Source organism: Zalophus californianus, chromosome 1, assembly GCF_009762305.2.
Source record: "Zalophus californianus isolate mZalCal1 chromosome 1, mZalCal1.pri.v2, whole genome shotgun sequence".
Classification (NCBI taxonomy): Eukaryota; Metazoa; Chordata; class Mammalia; order Carnivora; family Otariidae; genus Zalophus; species Zalophus californianus.
The window spans coordinates 144,623,312-144,648,893 of NC_045595.1; the positions used below are offsets into that span (position 1 = coordinate 144,623,312).

Consider the following 25,582-nt stretch of genomic DNA (forward strand, 5'->3'; position numbering starts at 1 on the left):
CTATTCAAAGTGCGGTCCATGGAACAACAGCATTGGTGTCACCTGGAATCTGATTAGAAACACAGAATCTCAGGTACCCCAGACTTACTAAATCAGGATCTGTATTTTTACAAGATCCCCAGGTGATTCCTATGCACAGTACAGTTTGAGAAGCACTGCTTTACATAGCTATACCATTTACAATAATAATTAAACAAGTAGGAAGTTATTTTCAGAAAAGGTATTTCAGGTATGTGCATCTGATTTATCTCCATAAATTTTAAGAAAGATATTTCACTAAACAGTTACTGGTTACTTGAAACCAGAAGCCATGTCTTACTCATTCTCATATTTCTTCCTGCTTTATAGCAATATTTCTTGGGTAGAGAAAAAAAAAAGATGATCAATAATTAATATAGAAGATAGGAATCAATGAACATTTACCCTCAAATAGAATATGACCACTTAATATCAATTATTAAATATATACTAAGCATTTCTGGCATTAGCTTTAAAAAATGGAAGCAGTATTTTAAATTTTATTTATATTTAATGTGTCCACACCTACATTTATAAACAAGAATGGTCAGGTTATGTATGAAAATCACTAAGCATCAAAAAGATACATGCAATCTTTTTGATGGAGAAGAAAACAAAGTTCCAACAATATAAAGGATATCTAGTTAGCTTTGAAGTCAGATGCTGTTCAAATTCCTGCTCTGGCCCTTAGATTTTCAATAAGCTATTTTATGTCTGTAGCCTCAATTTACTCATGTGTAAAATTGGGATAATAATAACATTTATCCTCATAGAGATAAAAAAAAAGTAACATGAACCACTTAGTATTAAAGGCCCAAATCATTGTTAATGGAAAATAAGAATTAATGTTTTAAAAAACTTTTAAAGTAAAATTCACCTTATCGAGTTTTAGTTCCAATTCTGCCACATCTCCTTCTACTTCTTCCAAAGCAGCCCTAGAAAAATCATATATAAAGTAAGTTATCATGTGTTTATTATTTTTTTTAAAGTGCCCCCCTCCTCCCCCCAGTCCCTCCCCACATCCACCCTCCAGCCTCCTCCCTCCCCCGCTAAGTTATCAGATGTGTTTAAATGTTACTTTACTCTTGGAAAATAACTCTAAATGAAAAAAGATATGAATCTTAAAAATTACACTTCACATTAAGTAATAATTACCTTAGGATGAAGTATAAGTACTTCATAAACATGCAATGTAACAGATAATACAATTATTATTTAAGGTAATGAGAGAACACATTAGGCTGACTGATTCAAAGCATTCATGTTACTCAAATTAATAACACTAATAAGAAGTACTTAGCATTTTTTTTTTAATGAGGAAAAATTTTTAAAGTTGAGCCTTAACAAAACTTGGATTTCTATTCAATAGAACACATCTAACCAAATAACACAGCATCCTTGGCAACCAAAAAGAAAAGGTTTTTATTTTTATAAATAGTTCAGAAAAATGTCAGCCTTGTTTAATGAACCATTTTCTTTCCCATGTATTTTTAAGAAGGCATTAGATCCTCTTAATTGTCAGGAGAATTATAAAATTATAATACTTATTAGTACTTGATATCACACTACAGGCAACATTCCAAAATTGGAAATTTGGAACAAAACAACAGCAACTAAAACTTTTTAAGGATAATAAGATTTTACACTTAAGAGTTAAGATATAACAAAACACAATTCATCTACTTTAAGTCATCTATCCCATTTTCAGGTACCTACTTGATAAACTAGCAACTTTCCAGTAGTTATTTTATGAATTAACCAAATTTGTTTCAAATGGACAACAGTGGAGGACTAACCACCCAAAAAGTTATTTTGAAACCTGAGTAAGAAATTCTCAATTACATAACAGAACTAAGAAAAAGATAACTAAAATATAAGCTCTATTCCCAGAACTACTCATACTTAACCTCTATGTAATAATGTCCAAATAATCATTTTTATCAGCTTGTATTTCTACTTCTCTATCTGGTAACAATTACTGAAAAAAATTTTTAATCTCCAAAATAAGAAAATTATACAACTATAAATTATTCAGCAAAGAGATGCCTATTCCATAAAACAAGATACTCTAGCATACAGTTCAAAGTTCAAGAAGACAAGAGGTGCTATACTTCCAAAGCATAGGAACAGAAATGTTTCTCCCCTAACTAAAAGTATCATTTTCTTCCGCAGTGTTTTTCAAATTACATTTGTTCCCTTAGCCTAGAAAACATTTTTCCTTCACATTAATCTTAACTCCCTTTCACCTGCCTAGATATGCTACTTATCATTTAAAGTAACAAGGCAGAAAACAACGAATGTTGGAGAGGTTGTGGAGAAAGGGGAACCTCTTACACTGTTGGTGGGAATGCAAGCTGGTACAGCCACTTTGGAAAACAGTGTGGAGGTTCCTCAAAAAGTTAAAAATAGAGCTACCCTATGATCCAGCAATTGCACTACTGGGTATTTACCCCAAAGATACAGATGTAGTGGAAAGGGACACAGGCACCCCAATGTTCATAGCAGCAATGTCCACAATAGCCAAACTGTGGAAAGAGCCGAGATGCCCTTCAATAGACGAATGGATAAAGAAGATGTGGTTCATATATACAATGGAATATTACTCAGCCATCAGAAAAGATGAATATCCATCATTTGCATCGACATGGATGGGACTGCAGGGGATTATGCTAAGTGAAATAAGTCGAGCAGAGAAAGTTAATTATCATATGGTTTCACTTATTTGTGGAACATAAGGAATAGCAGGGAGGACATTAGGAGAAGGAAGGGAAAAATGAACGGGGGGAATCAGAGGGGGAGAAGAACCATGAGAGACTCTGGACTCCGGGAAACAATCTGAGGGTTTCACAGGGGAGGGGGTGGGGCGATGGGTATTAAGGAGGGCATGTATTGCAATGAGCACTGGGTGTTATACGCAAACAATGAATCATGGAACACTACATCAAAAAAAAAAAGTAAAATAAAATTTTTAAATAATGGTTAAAAAATAAAACTTAATTCATAAAAGAAAACAAATATATCTGCATAAGAATATTCACTCTTTGTAACAGGTTGAAAACCTACATGTCCAGAAATAGGAAATAATGTAAATAAATGAGGGACCATCCATCCCCATATTTGAGGCAGCAAGTTTTTCAAATGTGATTGATCTACATCTACTGGGATAGAAACAGACATGTGATATACTATTACATGTGGGGGGAAAAAGCAAGTTACAAAATTATATATAGTATGAACCCAATTTTGTGGAGAAAAAAAACCGGTTGGTAAATGCACAGGGAAAAATCTAGAAGCATATTTACCAGTCTATTACCTATAACTTTGAAAATGAGGATTGGAGAACAAAAAGTGTAAATACGGATTTACACTGTTTACTAGTTACACTTCTGGATTGTTTAATATTTGCAAGAACTACAAATTTTTAAAAAATTTTAAAGCCAATAAAGGGGGAAAAGAAAGAAATTCAGACATCATCTTCCCAGGAGGCAGGGTCTTTTGGGAACCTCTTCCTCCACCCACTCCAGCTTAATTACACATCTGTCCTGTGCCCCCACAATACCTCATGCATGCCTCTATCACTGTCCACTTCTCTCACTTATCTGAGCTCCCCATAGCAGTACAGACACTCAAAATGTTTGTTGGGTCAAGAAAGAAACTCCACAATTATTTATTCTGTCAGAAATATTCTTCATTTACTTGTAACATTTATTTAATCTAGCTTTACTCAATCTTCAATTTCTTTCAAGCATATTAGTTGAAATGACCAGCTTAAGATTTGATTTAATCATTGACTTCTAGTAAACAATTTGATAGAAACTTTATGTATATTCCTCAATCTTATTTCATTGTGCAATTCTACTAATTTACTTTTGTAAAACAACATTTTTTATAAAGATTTTATTTTTTTAAGTATCTCTACACCCAATGTGGGGCTCAAACTCACAACCCTGAGATCAAGAGCCGCATGTTCCACCAACTGAGCCAGCCAGGTGTCCCGTAAAACAACATTTTAAAGAGAGGTACAAACACAAAAGGAAAAATGTGTTTTACCTGCATCTAAAAGTAAAGCCCTCTCTAATCATATAATCAAAGAATCTGAAACTTTACCTTAGAGGTTCTTCAATTCAACATTTCACCTTTTCTAAAAAAAAATCTCTGTTCTTGGTCATCTAAGATGTGTGTGAAAACTCGTAGTAATAGCAAAGCAGACACACACACACACACAACTTGTAGTAATAGCTAAGTAGCTGATGTGTAAGACAAACTAGTTAACTGAATATTCCTTAGTATAAAAAGAAAAGTATATGGAAAGATCATGATCTCAGTTCAAATTCTCCACCACTCACTTATTTAGTATTTTATCTAAGTTTCTTCATCTGTAAAATGAGTAAAGATATGCCTACTTAAACAAGTTGTAAAGGTTAAATGAGGGGCTGTGTGTATCACTGACCACAGCATATACCATGCCACAAAGAATACAATCCTTAAGAGTCTCTCTCTCTCTCCTTTCTCTTATCCCTACATTCTAACCTAAGTTTTGCCTCCCTATTACTTCTATTGAATAATGCAAGAGAACCATCCTGGAACATGTATAATAAATGAGTAAGTGAAATGAAACAATCTGTACAACAGTCCTTCAAATAATGGAAGAAAGATACTATTCCTTTTCAACTCTCCAAAATATCTATTGAGTATATATAACTTTTATAAATGTGCAAGGTGTTAAAGAGGCCAATATTATAGGTCCTACCCCCCATAGCTTAAAACTTAATAATCATTAAATTTTTTTGAATTATTAAAATTTAAAAGTTATAAACACATTAACAATGTCAGAAAATATATGACTAAGTAGCAAAACACAAAATAATGTTAAAAGAAAGGGGAAAAAACAGAAAATAGTCAGCAAAGTCTCACAGGATTATTTGGAACAGAGTTCAGCAAACTACAACCTGTCAGGCAAGTCTGGACCTAACCTGTTTTTATACAGCCCATGAGCTAAAAATGGTTTTCACATTTTTAAATGGTTGGAAAAAAAACAAGAGTATTTAATGACAAGAAAATTATATTAAATTCAAATTCAGCATCCACAAGTAAAGTTTTATGGAAACACAGCCAAGTTCATTCATTTAAATATTGTCTTTGACAGCTTACATGCAATAATGGCATGAAAGAGTTGAATAGTTTAGGAAGAGAGACTATATGGCCCACAAAACCTAAAATATTTACTATTATCTGGCATCTTACAGGAAAGGTTTACTGACTCCTTGTTATGAATATTAAATACAAAAACATGAATGAAAATCCTTTCTCAAATACAAAATACATACACGGAAATAATTTTTAGAACATTGTTCTGGTTGGCTGTACCTTCTAAGAAGCTGAATAAGCCTATAATTCAGAAAAATGTCACTTTACTTTTAATAACATCTTCATTCTTTTATCTATTCATGCATCAGTTTTTTTATGATCAACTCAGAAAACAGTTAACTAAAAACATAAAACTAGAATAGAAAAAATTCTAGAAGCAAGTATTAACATTGAGACTTTTTTTTTTTTTTTTTAAGTAGGCTCCACACCCAGCGCTGAGCCCAACTTGGGCCTGGAACTCATGACCGTGAGATCAAGACCTAAACCAAGATCAAGAGTTGGATGCTCAACTGACTGAGCCACCCAAGTGCCCCAACACTGAGACATTTCTAATCACATGGTGATCACTTTCAGCTGTGAATTAAATGAAGCTCTATGAGAAGCATAAAAACAGAATTCTCCCTACCCAGATAATTGCATACCCCTGATGTAGCAATAACCTTTTTTAAACCACTGTTTTGTTTTGTAAGTCAGAGTTTTTTCTTAAAAAGATTTTATTTATTTGAGAGAGTGAGCGAGAGAGCACAAACAGAGCAGAGGGGCAGCGGGAGAGGGAGAAGCCAACTCCCCACTGAGCAAAGAGCCCGATGTAGGATCCCAGAACCCTGGGATCATGACCTGAGCTGAAGGCAGATGCTTAACCGACTGAGCCACCCAGGCACCCCTAAACCACTGTTTTTATAAAATGATCCATAAAAATAACTAAATAGTATGAATAATATGAGCACTATATTCTCTTTATAAAAGCTAATTATTTGAAACAGGAAGTATGATGGATTGTTGTAGCCATCCATTTGAGATCCTAAAAAAAAAAAAAAGCTAACTTCCACGTGAACCTTGGCAATTTCCTTAAAATGGAATTAATTGTGAGACTAGGTCACATGATGATACAATCTAAAATGTAACAACAGGATATTCGAGATCACTAATAAGCCCATAAATACTAAAGATTAAGTATTTAAACAATTAAAGATGGATTTGAGGCTCTAAGTCATAACAACCTTCTAAAGAATTAGACATTTTGAAACTTTTGATTTTGAAACTAACACCTATATTCCTTGTTTTATATAAAAAATATATTCCTAAAGGTTGCATATAAATTAGCCATTTAGATACTGGGAGGAGTTGCCTATATTGTCCATCATGGCACCTACCATCACCAGGCAACTTCCTCTTTCAGATCAACAGCTTTAACCACTGTGGGCAATGCTTGGCTATTCTGGCAAAGAAAGGACAATGGCTGGATCAGGGACAGCCCACAACCTGTAACTCAATAAACAATAAAACTCCTAGTGGTGGCTCTAAGATGAGATGGTTCCCTCTGCATTTTTGACCAGAAAAAACAGAGAGTACATACCCTGAAACCTGCTTTTTAAAATAAATCTCTCGGGCTGGGATGCTGGGTGGATGAGTCAGTTAAGCATCTGCCTTCAGTTCAGGTTCTAATCCCAGGGTCCTGGGATCAAGTCCCTCATCAGGCGCCTTGCTTGGCGGGGAGCCTGCTTCTCCCTCTGCCTCTGCCCCTCTCCCTGCTTGTGTTTTCTCTGACAAATAAATAAATAAAATCTTTTAAAATAAATCTCTCGGGGTGCCTGGCTGGCTCAGTTTGTTAAGCATCTGCCTTCAGCTCAGGTCACAATCCCAGGGTCCTGGGATAGAGTCCCACATCAGGCTCCCTGCTCAGTGGGGAGCCTGCTTCTCCCTCTCCCTCTGCCCTTCCCCCTGCCTGTGCTCTCTCTCTCCCTCAGATAAATCTTTAAAAAAATTTTTTTAAATAAATCTCTCATTAAATCATTTTGTAATGTGAATGGCCACCCCTTACTTTGTTGGTAAGTTCTGGGTCCTTTAGAATTGGGTCTCTTTAACACCTTTATGCTAAGAAGCAATCGAATGGAATTTTTTAAACTGTCAGTGTTTGAATTCAGTATTTTACTTCTTACACTAGCTATGTAACATCAAATAAGTTCTTTGTGTTTCAATTTCATCTACAAAATACAGATAATGACAATCTCTCCCATAGAGCTATATGACAAATTTCAAAATACTTATAAAAATTTTAGCACAGTGACTGACAGTAAGTAATCAATAAATGCCAGCTATAATAATCTATAATGTTAAAGAAAATAACACGCTCTCTTTTCATTTTCATTTTATGGGAACAAAAGGGAAAGAAGCAGTAATAAGATTAAGTCATCACATACTTCAAACATGAATTTCAAATGGTTTGAAAAAGGAGCAAAAAACGTTAAAAGGCCTATGATCAACAAATAAAACAGCAAGTCCAAATTCTAAGCACTTCAATACTCTTGCCCTTTTCCAAAAATTTTATGTCAAATACACTTTTCCTAACTTCTTCATTATTTCAGTCTGGGCCACAGTGCTACACAATATGACAGGATATTATTTGAAAATCCACTTTATTTTCCAAGGTCATCAAGGACACTTCTGTCTGACTCGTCTAAGAACAAACAGAGCTAACTCTGCAATCAATACAAAGAAGTATTAAGGCTCTGAATGTATGTTTATTACATAACAATATTAAGCCACCTTTTCTAAAAGACTGAATCTTATCACTGCAGTAGGTTTTGACATGATAGGAAAATAAAATAGTTACCATCACTGTTTAAAGAATTAAAATATTTAACCAAAGCAGTTAAACTGCAATCCTTATCATATCAGTGGTATGTCATGGTCAATACATTTAGGGAGAAGAGAGCACTGTAAACTTCATGGTTCCTAACAGGGGGAAAGTAGATATCTATGAGGAAAGAACACTGTGACTGATAATACTGTCAGGATGACCAAGATGGGACTATCAGCAGACTCAATGGAAGAAAGGAGCAAGATGGTAGGGACATCTACGGCTAAGCCCAGACAAAATTGTCAAAAATTATAATCAGAGACCATATTCCCTTTATCCTTTTCATGGCTGTTCACCTTTATCCTTTTCAGGAACTGGAAATGGTACTTAAGCCACAGGATAGCCTGCAAATCAGAGCAGGTAAATAACTGCATACTGGGTCTTTCAGGGTTCTATTTGTCTATGACATATCTTAGACTGCTAAACAAATCCCATCTATAACTTTTCCAGGCTTCTCCGTTAACAAAAGAATCCGTTTTAGTACATAATGAAAATAATTTTGCCATATATTTTCACTGTATTTTACAATCTGCATGGGGCACCTGCATTATGATACAGCAGTTGTTATATTAATAATACAGAATAGTAATAATGAACTAGTAAAGAGAAAAACCATTAACAGGAAATGAGCTACAACTCCAGAATCACAGAATCTGGAATTGGAAGAAACTTTAGCAAATTGCTGAACGTCAGAACTGTTTAATGAAAATAGAGCGGGCTGTGTTTAGAAAAGCACTTCACGTAGTACTTTATCTCCATTAAAACCGTGCAATTTTACAAGATCTGTAAACAGGATGCAGAAGAATACACATTTAAGAGCCTAATAAAAAGGCTCAGGGTTTTAAAGACACTGTTCACACACTAAGTTTGTGACACTGAAGTAAATAGTAATTTTGTGACACTGAAGTGCCGCCTTCTCAGTGGAATGAGCACCTTGCCACCACCTCCTCCACAAAGCACCCTATGCTTACATCAAATAGAACACTTGGCACTCAATATGATAATTCAACTTGCGGTCTTGTTGCCTAAACTGAGAGACATGAGCAGAGACTATGGTCCATTTAGCTATCTACCCCTAGTTTATTTAGTTACCAAGTAAACATTTGTTTATTGGATGGACAGATGCAGCATTAAGAAAAATTTCAGAATCTGGGGCCCAAGACCACTCATGATGGTTATACCTCCATCTCAGTGCACATGTATTTATATGTAACTTTCCAGTTCCCTCTTGCTCCAGTTTTAGTTATTCTAATCTGCCTCTACAGCCTCATAGAGATGTTACTAGAAAAGCCTTTAAAGAAAAGAAAAAATACACAAATAATTGCATAAACGTCAAAACTAGATTTACAATGAAAGAAGGAAAAAGTTCTTTCCACATACAAGGATGAGCCTATATACCTTTACCTAGCCATTATTATAATACCTGTAATTTCTTTTAAAGTTGAGAGAAACAGGAAATTCTTGTAATATAAAACTCTAGATAGAATATACACTAATATAGGATTTGGATTTCTAAAACAGGCTTCTTGAAAGAAACCTCAAAGGATCTAAGGAGGAATTCACTGTACCACCACCACAAAATTACACTACCATGATTCCATAACTACATTCAACTTATAAATCAAATAGAATCCTTGGACATCCAAAGAGAAGAATCAAAATAGTTAAACTAAAGTGGGGGGGGGGGATTTTTTTAAACAACTTTAAAAAAAAAAACACTACTAGAAAAATTCAGACAAATAAAGAAATGAAATTTCCCTTCCTTTTCTCTAACAACAAACAGGAGCAAATATCTATTGCTTAGGATACGCAGATGAAATAAAGAACCTTGCCCTCCTCGACCTTACACTGGAAGAGGAAGACAGTCAATAAACAACAAACATAATAAATAAGTCATTTAGATAGTACTCTAAAAGGTGATTAGTGCTCTTAAAAAGGTTAAAATATCAAGGGGGTACCGCGCAGGGGGCAAGGACAGCTACAGCTTTAAATAGGATGGTCAAGACAGTCCTCACTGAGAAAGTGATATTTGAGCAAAGCCTGAAGAAGTAAACCATGCAGAGAAAGATGTCATGGACAGAAAAAAACAACCAATGCAATGGGTTACCCTGGTGTGTTAAAGGAATAGCAAGGAGGCCAGCATGACTGAAACAGAACAAGCACAGGAGAGAGATGCAGGAGAGGAAATGAGAGAAGTAATGGAGAGCCCCATCACCATTAACAGTCTAAGGCATGGTAGGCCAATGATAAAGATTCTAAGTGAAATGGGAAACAACCGAAGGGTCTAAAAAGCAGGGAAGAGACACAATATGACTTATTTTTGTAAGAATCACTTCTGGCTGCTGTATGGAGAAGATTGTAGGGAAACAAAAAAGAAAGCAAAGAGACCAGTTAGAAAGCTACAGATCATCCAAGTAAGCGATGAAGGTGGCTTAAACAAACACCAATCACTGGTAAAAAAAATGCTAATATGGATATATTTTGAAGGTAGAGCCAAGAGGATTTCCTCATGAGCTGGATGTGGTGTGTGAGCACATGCACAGGTACCCCAATGAGCAGGTGGGTGTGAAATTAAGGATGGATTCCAAGATTTTAGCTGGAACAGTCAAACAGGGCTGCAACCAACTGAGATGGAGAACACTATGGGCAAAACAGGTCTGGGGAGAAAAGAACTGTAGTTCAGGTTTGGACTAGATCTGAAATATTTACTAGATATACAAGTGGTGACATCAAATAGGTGGATTAATATGAGCCTAGAGTTTAGGAGTCTGAGCTGGGGATGTAAGTTTAGGAATCATGAACAAACAGTATTTACAGCTGTGAGACGATATATTGAAAAAAAGTAAAGATAAAAAAATAATTTAAAGACTGAGGTCTAGGACATTCCAGTATTAAAGGTCAGGCAAAACAAAGAGAAATAGAAAAAGAAACAGAAGGAGCAACGAAGGAGGTAAGAGGAAAACCAAGAGAGTATGGTACAGAAGGGAAATGAAAAAAATGTAATAAGGAGGAAGAAGTGATCAACTATGTCAAAGGCTACTAACAGGTCAAATAAGGGCTGAGATAAACACCAATTTTGAGTCAAGTCAAAATGGTTAGGAAAACAATTTTTAAATGTTGAAAAACACTTCTGGTCTGATACTTTGAGGAACCAAGACTGTTCCTACGGAAAAGATTAATATTTTAAAATAGAAGTTTGGAAAATTTTTTTAGGAATATAAGGCATATGGAACTAAAATGAAGAGAAAAAAAATCCCAAATAGAAACTGAAAATGTGTTCTAATAATCAACAAGGAAGACAAGTAGGCAGGTTCCCCTCTTTCCCTTTTCATTCTCAATCCCTCCCTGGAAGATAAAGGTAATTAATTAGACAAAAAAGAAATCTTCGCATTCTTTCTCAGGAAGTCTAGGGTAAAAGTTCTACTGCCACTCATATTAAACACAATCTAACTCCTATAAATACAAGGAGTGCTAATCTAGCTCTAATTCCTCATGAGACGATATACAGATCAAAATCTGTGCTTGTCTTTCTATAAAATTAGAATTGATTTCATTCTAAGTCTATAACTCATTTTGTATAGCTACAGCTTTGTTATCCTTTGCTGATAAATTCTCAAAAACAACACATACACAAGACCAATCACTTCAAATTAATTTCATTACCTCTTTAGGGATGGGTTATAATTCTGTCCCACAAATTTGCCAATCTTGTTTTTTAGCAGTAAACAAAACTGGAAGTCTGGGTTACCTTCATATGAACAATCTAGCTATGGTAACCTTAATACAATCATATTACCTATACTGCTAAAAAGCCAAGAATCCTTATACTTCAAATTTTATTTTCCATCAATAAGTCATCAATCATCCTTGCATTTAACCATCCTTACACTCTAAAGGAGATTGTGCAATTCATGTAAGAGATTGTACAACTTCAGTAATACATATATTTAGGTGGAGCATTTATTCATATTCCATAGCTCATCAAGAGATCTAGAATCCACCAATTTACAATGGCTAAGAAAGGACTACAGATACAATGGATGCCCATTAAACATCCTAGACCTATAGCATCTTAGTTGTACATTCTCGGTGATACCTAATGTTACCAACTAAATAACAGGAAAATATTCAAAGACATCAGATGACTTAACTGAGAGAACTAAATAAGCCAATATGTATAATGATGATGTATTTACCTTCAGAGAACAGCTAATGTGACACTTCCAAGGAGGTATAAACTGAGACACCCTACAAGTTCAAAATATTTTGTGTTTAACACAATTCTACTACTTAAACTTTACAGACTTAAGAATTGGCTTAAATCTTATTTGTCCTATGTAGCATATCTAAATCTGTGTCTGACAACCATCTTATAAAAGGATTTCTGTTGGAGTCTCAAAATAACTGCTGACAAGTCCATTTTGAGTTTAATTTCCATTCCTTAGGAATGGAAATACATGTGTGTATGATGCACACTAAAATCTAGACTATATAAAGATGCCAGTAAGAAAGTCTCCTGGATTAATAACCACACATATCCCTGACCAAATAATGGGCATATCAAAATACAGACTCCAAGATCCCTATCCCACTCACTCTGACATATTTTAATCTTCACTGAGATCCCAGGTAAATCTAGGATGCAGTCAGCCACAGGGACGTCATTACCCTCAAAGTCAAAAATAAAAATACACTGCAACACATAAACTTTTTCTTATAAAACAGATAACATTTTAAATAAGAAGAAATCATACATGTTAGTGAGTTGGAAACAGAAATCACCTGGTTTTAAAATTCTACTATCTTAAACTATTATGACTGTGTCCAACATTGCTGAAGAAAGTAAAAAGCATGTTTCTTAAGGAAACAGCCCAACACTAAATAGATGTATTTACTGTATGAACACTGAGTTGTGTCATAGTCTGAGGAGGCTGTATTATTTAAAACTACAGGAATAAATCCACATTCCTGAAAGGTAAGGTCATTCCCAGTGGCAAGTGTTAAGGTAGCACCCATTATCTGGGCAAGACCAGTAAAAAAAACAGCAGTGTCCTCTGAAAAACAAACGCCGGCATCTGGTGGCTCAGTCGGCTAGGTTTTGACTCTTGATTTCCACTCAGGTCATGATCTCAGGGTCCTGAGACTGAGCCCCTGTTTGGCTCCCCACTGGGCATGGAGACTGCTTAAGATTCTTTCTCTCCCACTCCCTCCGCCGCTCCCTTCCCCAAAAAAGAAGAGCGAACACATAAGGTGGGAATGGGGAGTTATTGTTAATCGGTACAGTTTTACTTTTGCAAGATGAAAAGAGTTCTGGAGATGGATAGTCCTAAAAGGCAGACAACAATATTAAGTGTACTTTAATACCACTAAACTATGCATTCAAAAATAGTTAAGACAGTACATTTTATGTTATAGTTTTATCACCATAAAAAATGGAAAATGAATTAAAAGTATGAATATCTACACATCAAAAGACACCATACACACTTTATTTAGCTATTTCCTGGATAATCTCTAATCTTTAGTCTTTTGCCTGTGACAAGCATATTCCTGGTACCGACCAATTTCATAGAAATTTCTAGGTCAATCTGCTGAGGGATTTATAGGTAATTAACATAGTAATTATGCTGCATTAAAACTCACAGTGGATGTCAAAATTTGTTTTAAAGCTATGTCTTAATAGTAAAGGATTACATCTTATGCTATATAAACCTGCTGATCAACTACTTAAGAATCTATGCTTAACTTAAAAATAAAAATCAGCATACTCTATTAAGGTAGCATAACTTTCTGCTCAGAATATAAAATTTGAAATTCTGAACAGTTAGTAATAAGCAGAAATTTAAGTCCTTTTCAGCTGTATGAATTTTTCGTAAAATTAATCTTGGCAAGAACAACAAATTAAGACCATAATAATTGTCTGAAATCAGCAGTAATTGTAAAATCAATCTCAGAGATAATAAAAATAAGACTGTAACAACTGCTTTTGAAATCAGCAGGGTTTTTTTTTATGTCCCAATAAACTTTATTTACAGAAACAAGTTTGAATTTTATATAATTTTCATGTCACAAAATATTATTTTCTTAATTCCAGTATACTTAACATACAGTGTTATATTAGTTTCAGGTGTACAATATAGTGATTCAGCAATTCTATACATTACTCAGTGCTCATCAAGATAAGTGTACTCTTTAATTCCCTTCACCTATTTCATCCATCCCCACACCTACCTCCCCTCTGATAACCATCAGTTTGTTCTCTATAGTTGAGAGACTGTTTTATGGTTTGTCTCTTTTTTCCCTTTGTTTTGTTTTGTTTCTTAAATTCTACATATGAGTAAAATCATATGGTATTTGTCTTTCTGTGACTGGCTTATTTGACTTAGCATTATACCCTCTAGATCTATCCATGATGTTGCAAATGGCAAGATTTCATTCTTTTTTATGGCTGAATAATATCCCATTGTATAAATATACACCTCATCTTTTTTATCCATTATCTAGCAATTGATACTTGGGCTGTTCCTATAATTTGGCTATTGTAAATAATGCTGCAATAAACATAGGGCACATATATCTTTTCAAATTAGTGTTTTTATATTCTTTGCGTAAATACCCACTAGTGGAATTACCAGGTCAGATGACAGATGTATTTTTAATTTTTGAAGAAACTCCATACTGTTTCCCAGAGTGACTGAACCTGTTTGTATCCCCACCAAAAGCACACAAGGGTTCCTTTCTCTTCCACATTCTCACCAACACTTGTTTCTTATGTTTTTGATTTTAGCCATTCTGACAGGGGTGAGGTGAATATCTCATTGTGGTTTGGATTTGCATTTCCCTGATGATGAGTGATATTGAGCATCTTTTCATGTGTCTGTTGGCCATCTGTATGTCTTCTTTGGAGAAATGTCTGTTCATGTCTTCTACCCATTTTTAATTGGATTATTTGGGTTTTTTGATGTTGAGTTGTATAAGTTCTTTATATATTTGGGATACTAACCCTTTATCGGGTATGTCATTTGCAAATATCTTCTCCCATTCTGTAAGTTATCCTTCAGTAGGTGAATGGATTGATTGATTGATTGATTTACTTACTTACTGTGGTACATCTAGACAGTGGGATATTCAAAAGCTAAAAAGGAATGAGTTATGAAGTCATGAAAGGACAAAACTTAAATGCATACTAAGTGAAAGTAGCCAATCTGAAAATGTTACACATTGTATGATTTCAACTATATGACATTCTGGGAAAGGCAAAACTATGGAGATATTATGAAGATCAGGGGTTAAGGGAAAGGGAGGGATGAATTAGAACACAGAGGATTTTGAGGGCAGTTAAACCATTCTGCATGTTACTATGATGGTGGGTGCATGTCATACATTTGTCCAAACCCACAGAATGCACAACACCAAGAGTGAACCCTAATGTAACCCATGGACTTTGGGTGATAATGATGTATCAATGCAGGTTCTTCAACTGCAACAAACGTGCCATACTTGGATGCCTGATAAAGACAGTGGAGGAGGTTGTAAGTGTGCGGGGTAGGGATAACATGGGAATTCTATGTACTTTCTGCTCAGGTTGACTGTGAACCTAAAACTGCTCTAAAAGATACAACCTACTAAAAAGAACACACATATTTGCTGATGTCTGTATCATCATTTATAACTGTAAAATATTTTCAATTGTATGATCACTCAATACCACTGACGGATCAAATTTTTCTACGTATGAAATGCCATGAAAAATGTGAAAAGAAACTAAAAGAACAAGTACCAATTAGGTTGAATCTCACAATTTTAACACTGGAAGTATAAACATATTCAACAAAACACTTTCAGAATGCCTGTTTTATTTGGCAAGCACCTCTTTCAGCACAAGCTGAATATGTATCTGTCGTAAAATATAAAAGGAACTTACCCCAACTTATAAAATCAACTTACCCTCAAGGAAATAAATACCAACATCTCAAATCTTCCATCTCCAGCCCATATCTCTCAGAGCTTCAGACTGCCTATTGAACATCTCTGCCTGAATGGACCGTAACTAAAATAAATTGGGCATTATCTTCTCCATCAAATCTGCCCTTCTCTATCTCAGTGAGTAGCAACGGTAGTTGCACACCTGATCAAGACATAAATCTAGACATCATCCTGGACTCCTTTCTCATCTCTCAGACGCAAGCAAACACAATGTCCTAACGTTCTACCACTTAAATACCTTGATGCTATCCTACTTCTGACCATCATTCCCTCTCACCTGAGTTGCAGCAACCACCTTCTAAAGGACTGTCCCGCTCCAGTGAAGTTAATTGCATCAACACACTGCAATCAACATGTTCTTTAGTAAGCAAAAATATGATCAAGATACACTAACCTCCTGATTAGCCTTTTTTGATGGCTTTCTACTATCCTCAGTTTAAAAATCCTTAATGTGGGGGCACCTGGGTGGCTCAGGCAGTCAAGTGTCTGCCTTCGGCTCAGGTCATGATCCCAGGGTCCTGGGATCGAGCCCCATGTCGGACTCCCTGCTCAGCCGGGAGCCTGCTTCTCCTTCTCCCTCTGCTTCTGCTCTGTCAAATGAATAAATAAAATCTTTAATTAAAAAACAAAATAAAATCTTTAATGTGACTCAAAAGGACCATGATCTCGCCCTTATTTATGCTCCCATCTTCACCATTCTACATTCTCACCTATATTTGGGCCTTTGTACATGCAGCTCTGTACCAGAAATCCTTTTCTTAAACTCCTCTTCACCTTGATAATTCCCAAGTTGTCCTTCACCTGTCAGCTTAAACACTTCACCTTGGGAAGCTTCGCTTGCCCATGCAAGACGGAGAACTTTTTTATATGCTCCCAAGATTAACTTCAATTCTATCACTTAGTACACTGCAATTTAAGTGTCCATTTGCTCCATGAAGCAAAGATTGAGTCTTGTTCACCATCAAACTCCAAAACATAGCTTAAAGGATTAACAGGTTGAACTTTCTTCAAAAAGCAAGAAATTACAATATCTCGCAATTTGCAATTAACATGTTCTTCAGTGATTTCTCAGTCTGCCTAAAACCCATCCTGAAAATAATTGTTTTTAATAATTTCTGATCAAAGGGATAAACAAGAAGTCCACATAAAAACATTAATTCTTCTAAAAGTGTTTTGTAGAGAATATTACCCTCTAAATATGCATATGTATGGAACTATTCAAATCACTGAGACGAGATATTTGCAGAGCATTTTTTAATAATTTTTATTGTTATGTTAATCACCATACATTACATCATTAGTTTTTGATGTAGTGTTCCATGATTCATTGTTTGTGCATAACACCCGGTGCTCCACGCAGAATGTGCCCTCTTTAATACCCATCACCAGGCTAACCCATCCCCCCACCCCCCTCCCTGCAAATAGAGTATTAAGTGAAAAAAGCCCTGTGTAGATTTCTAAAAGTGGAATTGCTGAAACAAATGTTTTATGAGTATCAATATTTTAAGGGTTTGTTGTTGTTGTTGTTGTTGTTGTTATACAATGTCATATTATCTACTCTCCTAGCCCCCCACAAAGGCTGTATCAAATTATACTTCTACCAGCTACATGAGTACACCCAACTCTTTATATTCTGAGTATTAATCATTTTAATCTTCATCAATTGAACAATTTAAATTAATGGCATCTCCATGTTGATTTAATTTCCCATTTAATTAATAGAAAATATGAAAGGAATGTCTGGGTGGCTCAGTTGGTTAAGCATCTGACTTCAGCTCAGGTCATGATCTCAGGGTCTTGGGATCAAGCCCCTAGTCGGGCTCCCCACTCAGCGGGGAGGCTTCTTGTACCCCCCCCGTCTGCCCCTCCCCCTGCTCCTGTTTTCTCTCAAATAAATAAAATCATCTTTAAAAAGTAATTATGAAAAAAATTAGATTTATAAGCCATCCACGTTCCTTTTTTAAATGCCTATTTATGATATTAGCTTGTTTTCTAAGGTAGGTTTGCAATAAAAAAAATTTAACAGCTTTATTGAGCTAGAATTCAAATACAATACTCATTTAAAGCATAGATTTTGATAGTTTTTGTATGGTTCAAAGTTGTTCACCCATCACCACAATCTACTTTTAGAATATTCACATCACCCCCAAAAGAACCTCCATACCCATGAGAAGTCACTACTCATTCCCCTCCCCCTATTCCCAGGCCTAGGCAACCACTAATCTACTTTCAGTCCTGGTAGGTTGGCCAGTTCTGGACACTTCATACAAATGGAACTCCAAGACTTTTTTTTTTCCCCCAGTACATTATTTCAGATTTATTTAAATGGCCAAATAATTTAAATGCTCTTTTGATAAAAGGATGGGGAAGAATTTTTATATTAGAGTGTATTTTTACAGATCAGAAGTTGATATAGACATTTTCAGATATCTGAGCTAGGGGTTAAGCTTCTGACTTTTATTTTAGATGGAGACTTCTTAGCCAAACATATTCTTGAATCCAGTTATAAACAACTGCATCAGGTCTTATCTAAAAAGAATACAGATTAGCAGGGGCATACCCACGAGCTAGTAGTATATGTAACTCAGAGCAGCCAGAGAGATGGGCAAGGTAAATGGGAGAGGACACAGAACTTCCATGCTCTCTGAGCGTGCCACTCTCTCCAAATCTCCACATGTTCACCAACCCAGGAGTTCCTGCAAGACATTTTTAAGAACTCTCTAAATACATAGGATTTGAAATTTCTTTCACTTATTCCAAATATTTTCCCATATGTCTTTATGGGGGGGTTAATATTCTTATAGTGTCAAATGTAGGTTTTGTCTTTGTTGTCATGCTCAGAAAGACTCTCCTGATCCCAAGTATGAACTGCTTAAAAAGCTGAAATAAGGTCTTCTGAGGAACTAGAAACCCACATATGCGTATAAAATCTTAAAATTTTTAAACATTGGCAACTTTTTAATCAATGTTAACTTTTACATTACACAAGCCAACACAGTACACGGCAAACAAAATATGTCTGTGGACCAAATAAGACTATGCTAGCCAGTCTGCAACCTCTGCTAGAGAGGAACAAAATAAGATGATCAGTACAGTTGATCCAACAGACATATAGCCATCAACTAAGAGTTATACCCTGCAAACAGAGTATACAGATTCTATTTAAACATTTCATGGACCACTTTAGAAAACTGAATCATTAACCCACAAAGATAATTCATAACGTTCATAAAACAGAAATACAATGAACCACACTGACCACAACGTAAAGAAAATAAAAATAGAGGGTGCCTGGGTGGCTCAGTCGTTAAGCGTCTGCCTTCAGCTCAGGTCATGATCCCAGGGTCCTGGGATCGAGCCCCACGTTGGGCTCCCTGCTGTGCGGGAAGCCTGCTTCTCCCTCTCCCGCTTCCCCTGCTTGTGGTCCCTCTCTCACTGTGTCTCTCTCTGTCAAATAAATAAGTAAAATCTTTAAAAAATAATAATAAAAAAAGAAAAATAGCGTAATTAAAAAATCCCAATCACTTAGGAATTTTTACATTTTCTCCCAAAGAGTAATGAGTTAAAGAGAAAATCAAAATTACACAGTAACACAGTAATATAGTAAACAATGATAAAAATATTTCACATCAAAATGGTGAAACAAAAGCTAAGCTCAAAGAAAAATGTATACTCTTGAAGATTTTATACTAAATATTAGACAAAGTTAGATTTATTCTGTTTTCAAGAAGTAAAATTATGAAGACGACTAAGGCAGATATCAATAAAAATAGAAATGAAAAACTCAGTAACTAATTTGGGGAGGTAGATGAAAAATAAATATTATGGGACACCATATTAACAAGATAAAAAAAAGCATCAATTAAAAAATAAAGAGTGAAGACAAAAAATCCACAATATTTTATATGACCCTATACTGTACAAACTTGAAAGCAGGAATGAAACACATACTGTTTTAGTTTCCTAGGGTTCCCAAAACAAATTACCATGAACTAGGTGGCTTAAAACAACAAATGTATTCTCTTACAGTTCTAGAGTCTGAAAAGAAGGTGTTGGTAGGGCCATGCTCCCTCTGAAACTTGTAGAGGAGGATCCTTCCTTGCCTCTTTCTAGCTTTGGGTGATAGCCATCAAGTCTTGGCTTGCAGCTACATCATCCTAATCTCTGCCTCTGCAATCAGATGGCTGTCTTCTCCCTGTGCGTCTATCTTCACATTGTCTTCTGTCTTCTTATATGAACAAGAATATTTATCAGATTGTTTATATACATAGAAAAAATTGTGCAAGTAGAATGTTCGCATCCCCACCAACAGTGCACAAGGGTTCCTTTTTCTTCCACATCCTTGCCAACACTTGTTTCTTGTGTTTTTGATTTCAGCCATTCTGACAGTGTGAGGTGATATAGCTCATCATGGTTTTGATTTCCAAATAAGGTCACATTCTGAGATACCAGAGATTAGTACTTCAACATATCTTTTGGGAGAACACAATTTAACCCATAACAGATACTTTTTGGTAAGACAAATTACCAAAAAGTGGCAGTCAGAAAGGTCTTATGTAGGTGAATTATATAATTATATAACAACTTGAAGAACAAATAATTTCAAAATCAAATTACACCACAGCATGAAGAAAGAAGTAGGCATTTGGTTTTTCGGGTTTGTCCGTCCATTTTATAGCGGGTGCCTGGGTGGCTCAGTCATTGGGTGTCTGCCTTCAGCTCAGGTCATGATCCCAGGGTCCTGGGATTGAGCCCTGCATCAGGCTCCCTGCTCAGGTCATGATCCCAGGGTCCTGGGATCGAGCCCCGCATCAGGGGATCCTGTTTCTCCCTCTCCCACTCCCCGCTGCTTGTGTTCCTTCTCTCGTATCTGTCAAATAAATAAAATCTTAAAAAAAAAAAAAAAAAGAATACAAAATAAAAATAAATAAATAAAAGGCCAGTATAGGGGCACCTGGGCGGCTCAGTCGGTTAGGTGGCTGACTCTTGGTTTCAGCTCAGGTCGTGATCTTGGAGTCATAGGATTGAGCCCCATGTTGGGCTCTGCGATCAGCACAGAGTCTGCTTGGGATCTCTCTCCCCCTCTCCCTCTGCCCCTCCCCTTGCTCTCTCGCTCTCTCTCTCTCTCTCTCTCAAATAAATAAAGGGACACATGGGTAGCTCAGTCAGTTAAGTGTCTGCCTTCGGCTCAGCTCATGATCCCAGGGTCCTGGGATCGAGTCCCGCATCAGGCTCCTTGCTCAGCAGGGAACCTGCTTCTCCCTCTCCCTCTCTCTCTCCCTGCCACTCCCCCTTCTTGCTCTCGCTCTCTCTCTGTCAAATAAATAAATAAAATCTTTAAAAAGTTAAGTATAACATTACCAAAACCTAAGACAGAATCATTGCTCATTATAACTTATGAATATCAATGCAAAATTACAAATAAAATATTAACAAATAAGATCCTACTATGTTTTTAAAAATTATAACCAAATGAAGATTATTTATGACTGTAATAATATTTAAATATTAAGAAATCTATTAATTTAATCTACTATGGTAATAAGTCAAAGAAAAGCAAAATGATTCTACTATAGACTGAACATCTGTATTCCTCCAAAATTCGTATGTTCAAACTCTAATCTCCAAAGTGATCATATTTGGAGGTAGGACCATTGGGAGGTAGTTATATTATGTCATGAGGGTGGAGCTCCCATGACAGAATTAGTTCCCTTATAAGGAGATGAAGGGACCACAGCTCTCTCTTTACACCAGGAAGAAGGCCCTCATCAAGAACCCAACCATGCTGACACGTTGATCTTGGACTTCCAGCCTCCAGAACTGTGAGAAATAAATGTTTGCTGTTTAAGCCACTCAGTCTCTGGTATTCTGATATGGCAGCCCAAACTGACTAAGCCAGTCTCAAATGATAAAAAGGCGTTAAACAAAATTAAACATCCATTCCTGATCTAAAGCCCTATTTATTTAAAAATAAAAAGTTACTTTTTTAAGATGATACACATACACACACAGAAAAACCAGAAAGCACTATTTGGTTGGACTAGTCCTCCCTCATTTTTCTTCTCTTATTGAAGCAAAATTTAACAATATTTTCAAAAATTTAGGTGTTTATTCTCTTTGACCCAATTATGATCCTTTTTAGGTATTTATGCTACAGATGCAACAAGGCAAATATACCAGGAGTACAAAAGGAAGCTCTTAAAAAATAAATAAAAACAACTAAAAATGAAAAACCCATCAGGCAACTAGTTATTCAAATTATTATTCAATAATTAGTACACTGTCATTTAAAGAGTATGCAGCCATTTAAAGAGTAAGGCAGATCTCTATGTCCTGACAAAGAAATATGGATATTACTGTTAAGTGAAAAAAGGCTAGGTGCAGCAGACTGAATAGGACCTGATGTCATTTCATGCAAGAAAAATATATATGTTAGCATAAACAAAGCAAAATGTCTGAAAACATAAACACTAAGTTGCTGGCATTATGAGTTTATTTTAAATGTTTGTATTGTATTATTTTTCTAATATAAACTGTACAAAAAACTAAAACTTGTACAAAAAAATAAAGCTTCCTAATTTAAGACAGAAGAATGAAAAGAGCATTGCATATAAAAGTTTGAAGTGCCATGGCAATGTTTAGGTGACACACACACACAAAATTAGAAGACAAAGGAGGAAGTAAAAAGGCCTTATTAGCAAAGTATACCTCAAAGTCAATGTAAAGACAGAGAATTTTTGTGTATAAAAGTAAAAATGATGAAAGGGGTATCCTAGGAAATATTAATACACTACAATAACAATACCTGGTAGCACTGGGTTGGGCAGGAACAGGTTATCTAGCAAAGTCATATAATGAGGTTGTCTATGATGGGGGTTATAGAGATGGATCTGAGGTATGACACAATACTTTTGTTACTAATGACTGGGATATAAATGTTATCATATCACTTGCCTGGTAAAAACACTGTAGTGGCTATCCATTGCAACTGTAAATGATTTACTTGTTCCAGAGAAACAGAAAAAGGAGGAATGGGGTTATAGATAGCCAGCAGAAAACTGCCTTGCCCAAAAGCATTAGGTTTAAAAAACCAAGGAGAGGGGTGCCTGGCTGGCTCAGTCAGTAGAGTATGCAACTCCTGATCTTGAGGTTGTAAGATAGAGCCCCATGATGGGTGTAGAGATTACTTAAAAATAAAATCTTTAAAAAATAAAAAACAAGAAGACTGACAATCACTATGCTTTACCCCTATCTATTTACATACATTAAAGAAGAATTCTGACACTGTTAGAGCAGTAGTCCTTGAGTAAAGGTTCAGATCACAATCACCTAAAAAGGCTTTTCAAACTATCTCTGCCCCCAAAGTTCTGATTCAGTAGGTCTGGATATGAGTCCAAGCAAAGGTACTGTGGAAAAAGCTTCCCAGGTCATTCTGATGTGCACCTCTGGTTAAAAACTGCTTATCTGACTACACGGATGGCTTCCCAAATTATCAATGAAACACTGAAAGAAAAAGAAAAACATTCTTTATATAGAGGGCAAAGACCTTGAACTAAGTCATCTGTTAATTTACTTTCTTAGAATCAAATGCTACCTTCTAACATTGTCATATTTTTACTTCAACAACTACTACCAGCACCTCTGACCAGAATGCAGCTGCTGGATTCAAATCAAAAGAGATGCCATTGTTTCTATCTCTTGGAATCATAGTAAAGGGGTACTAATAACGCATTAATGCTGTATTCATAGGAAAGATTACACATAATTTACACAATAGCTGATTGATAAGCAAGAAATCTCCACAACAGCATTCTGCAACTGTGAATCGTGGTTTGAATTAAAATTTTGTAATTTGTGCAGAATTTTTCTATTGTCATAGCTAGCTTTCTGCCATACTTAAAAGATGGCAGTGTTTTTTTTTAAGATTGTATTTATTTATTTGAGAGAGAGAATGAGAGATAGAGAGCATGAGAGGGAAGAGGGTCAGAGGGAGAAGCAGACTCCCTGCTGAGCAGGGAGCCCGATGTGGGACCCGATCCCGGGACTCCAGGATCATGACCTGAGCCGAAGGCAGTTGCTTAACAACTGAGCCACCCAGGCGCCCCCAAAGATGGCAGTTTTTAAATAAATACTGTAAGAACAAGATTATTTCTTAATATCCTAAAATGCTGGATTATTCTCAAGAGATTCAGGAACATATGATTTTTGCTAATTCTTTTTCTAGGCTAATATTCAGAAATAAGTTTCTTAAAAAAAGGGGGGGCACCTGGGTGGCTCAGTCAGTCAAGCATCTGCCTTCAGCCTGGGTCATGATCCCAGGGTCCTGGGATCGAGCCCGGCACCTGGCTCCTTGCTGGCAGGGAGCCTACTTCTCCCTCTCCCCTGCTAGTGCTCTCTCTCTTTCACTCTTTCTCTCAAATAAGCAAAAAAATAAAATCTTAAAAAAAAAACTTTAAAAAAAAAAAGAAAGAAGTTTCTTTGATATGTATCTTGACACTATATATAAAGAACTCCTCTTCAGAGGGGGAGACGAACCATGAGAGACTATGGACTCTGAGAAACAAACTGAGGGTTCTAGAGGGGAGGGTGTGGGGGGATGGGTTAGCCTGGTGATGGGTATTAAAGAGGGCACGTACTGCATGGAGCACTGGGTGTTATACGCAAACAATGAATCATGGAACACTACATCAAAAACTAATGATGTAATGTATGGTGATTAACATAATTAAAAAAAAAAAAGAAGAACTCCTCTGGAAAGTAAAAAAAGTTTACAGTATCAGACAACTTTCACATGCAAATTAACCCTTCTAGTTCATTTTCAATTCAAAAAATGAAATGTTGGTGGTTGACTTTTTAACCTCTTATAAAACAAATAATACACACATACCCATCACCTAGTTTCAACAACTGAAACAAGGCTATTCTTATTTCATATAGTCCTATCCCTTTCCTGTTGATGTACTTTAAAGCAAATCCCAGATGTTGTACTTTATTGATCTTTAACAGATAAGAAATTTTTAATGGGCTCTCTTTATCATTATTACACATACAATAATTCCTTCAAATATCTCATACCCATTTCATGTTTGACTTTCCCAAATTGTCTCAAAAATGTATTTTTTTACACTTTTGTTCAAGACTATCTCATTTTGTACCAAATTGTGATATACTAAAATATTTTGACTCAAAAGTTAATGTTATATATACTATCCAAATCTAAACATGTCACATGTCTTTTAAGAGCTTCCCACTGTTTCTATGATGATCCACCAAAGTCTTTAACATGATAGAAAATCTTGCATGATTTGGTCCTTACCCAAATCAAGGCCTCAGAGATGACTAAGATCTCTCCTAGCTCCATAACAATCCAGTATTTTCTTAATGGTTAATTCATCCCAGTGAAAGATGACGGATTAAAAGAATCAAAAATGTATAGTCAGCTACAGGTAATGAAAAACCAACCCACTGCATAAACCTTGATTAGATGCTAGGGGAAAAAAATTACTTATACAAGGCATTATTGGTACAGTTGGGAAAATTTGAACATGTAATTACTATTAGTGTTATAAA

The 25,582-nt window shown here is 35.8% G+C and overlaps 1 protein-coding gene across 2 annotated transcripts in view; it reads right to left on the reverse strand.

The window, feature by feature from the left end:
- Positions 1-25,582, reverse strand: part of ACAP2 (ArfGAP with coiled-coil, ankyrin repeat and PH domains 2) — a 139,918-nt gene that overhangs the window by 94,637 nt on the left and 19,699 nt on the right. For both annotated transcript variants that reach the window (XM_027582805.1, XM_027582803.2), the window contains exon 2: positions 896-953. In XM_027582805.1, coding sequence (XP_027438606.1) covers positions 896-953 — 58 coding nt within the window. The remainder of the gene's footprint in view (positions 1-895; positions 954-25,582) is intronic.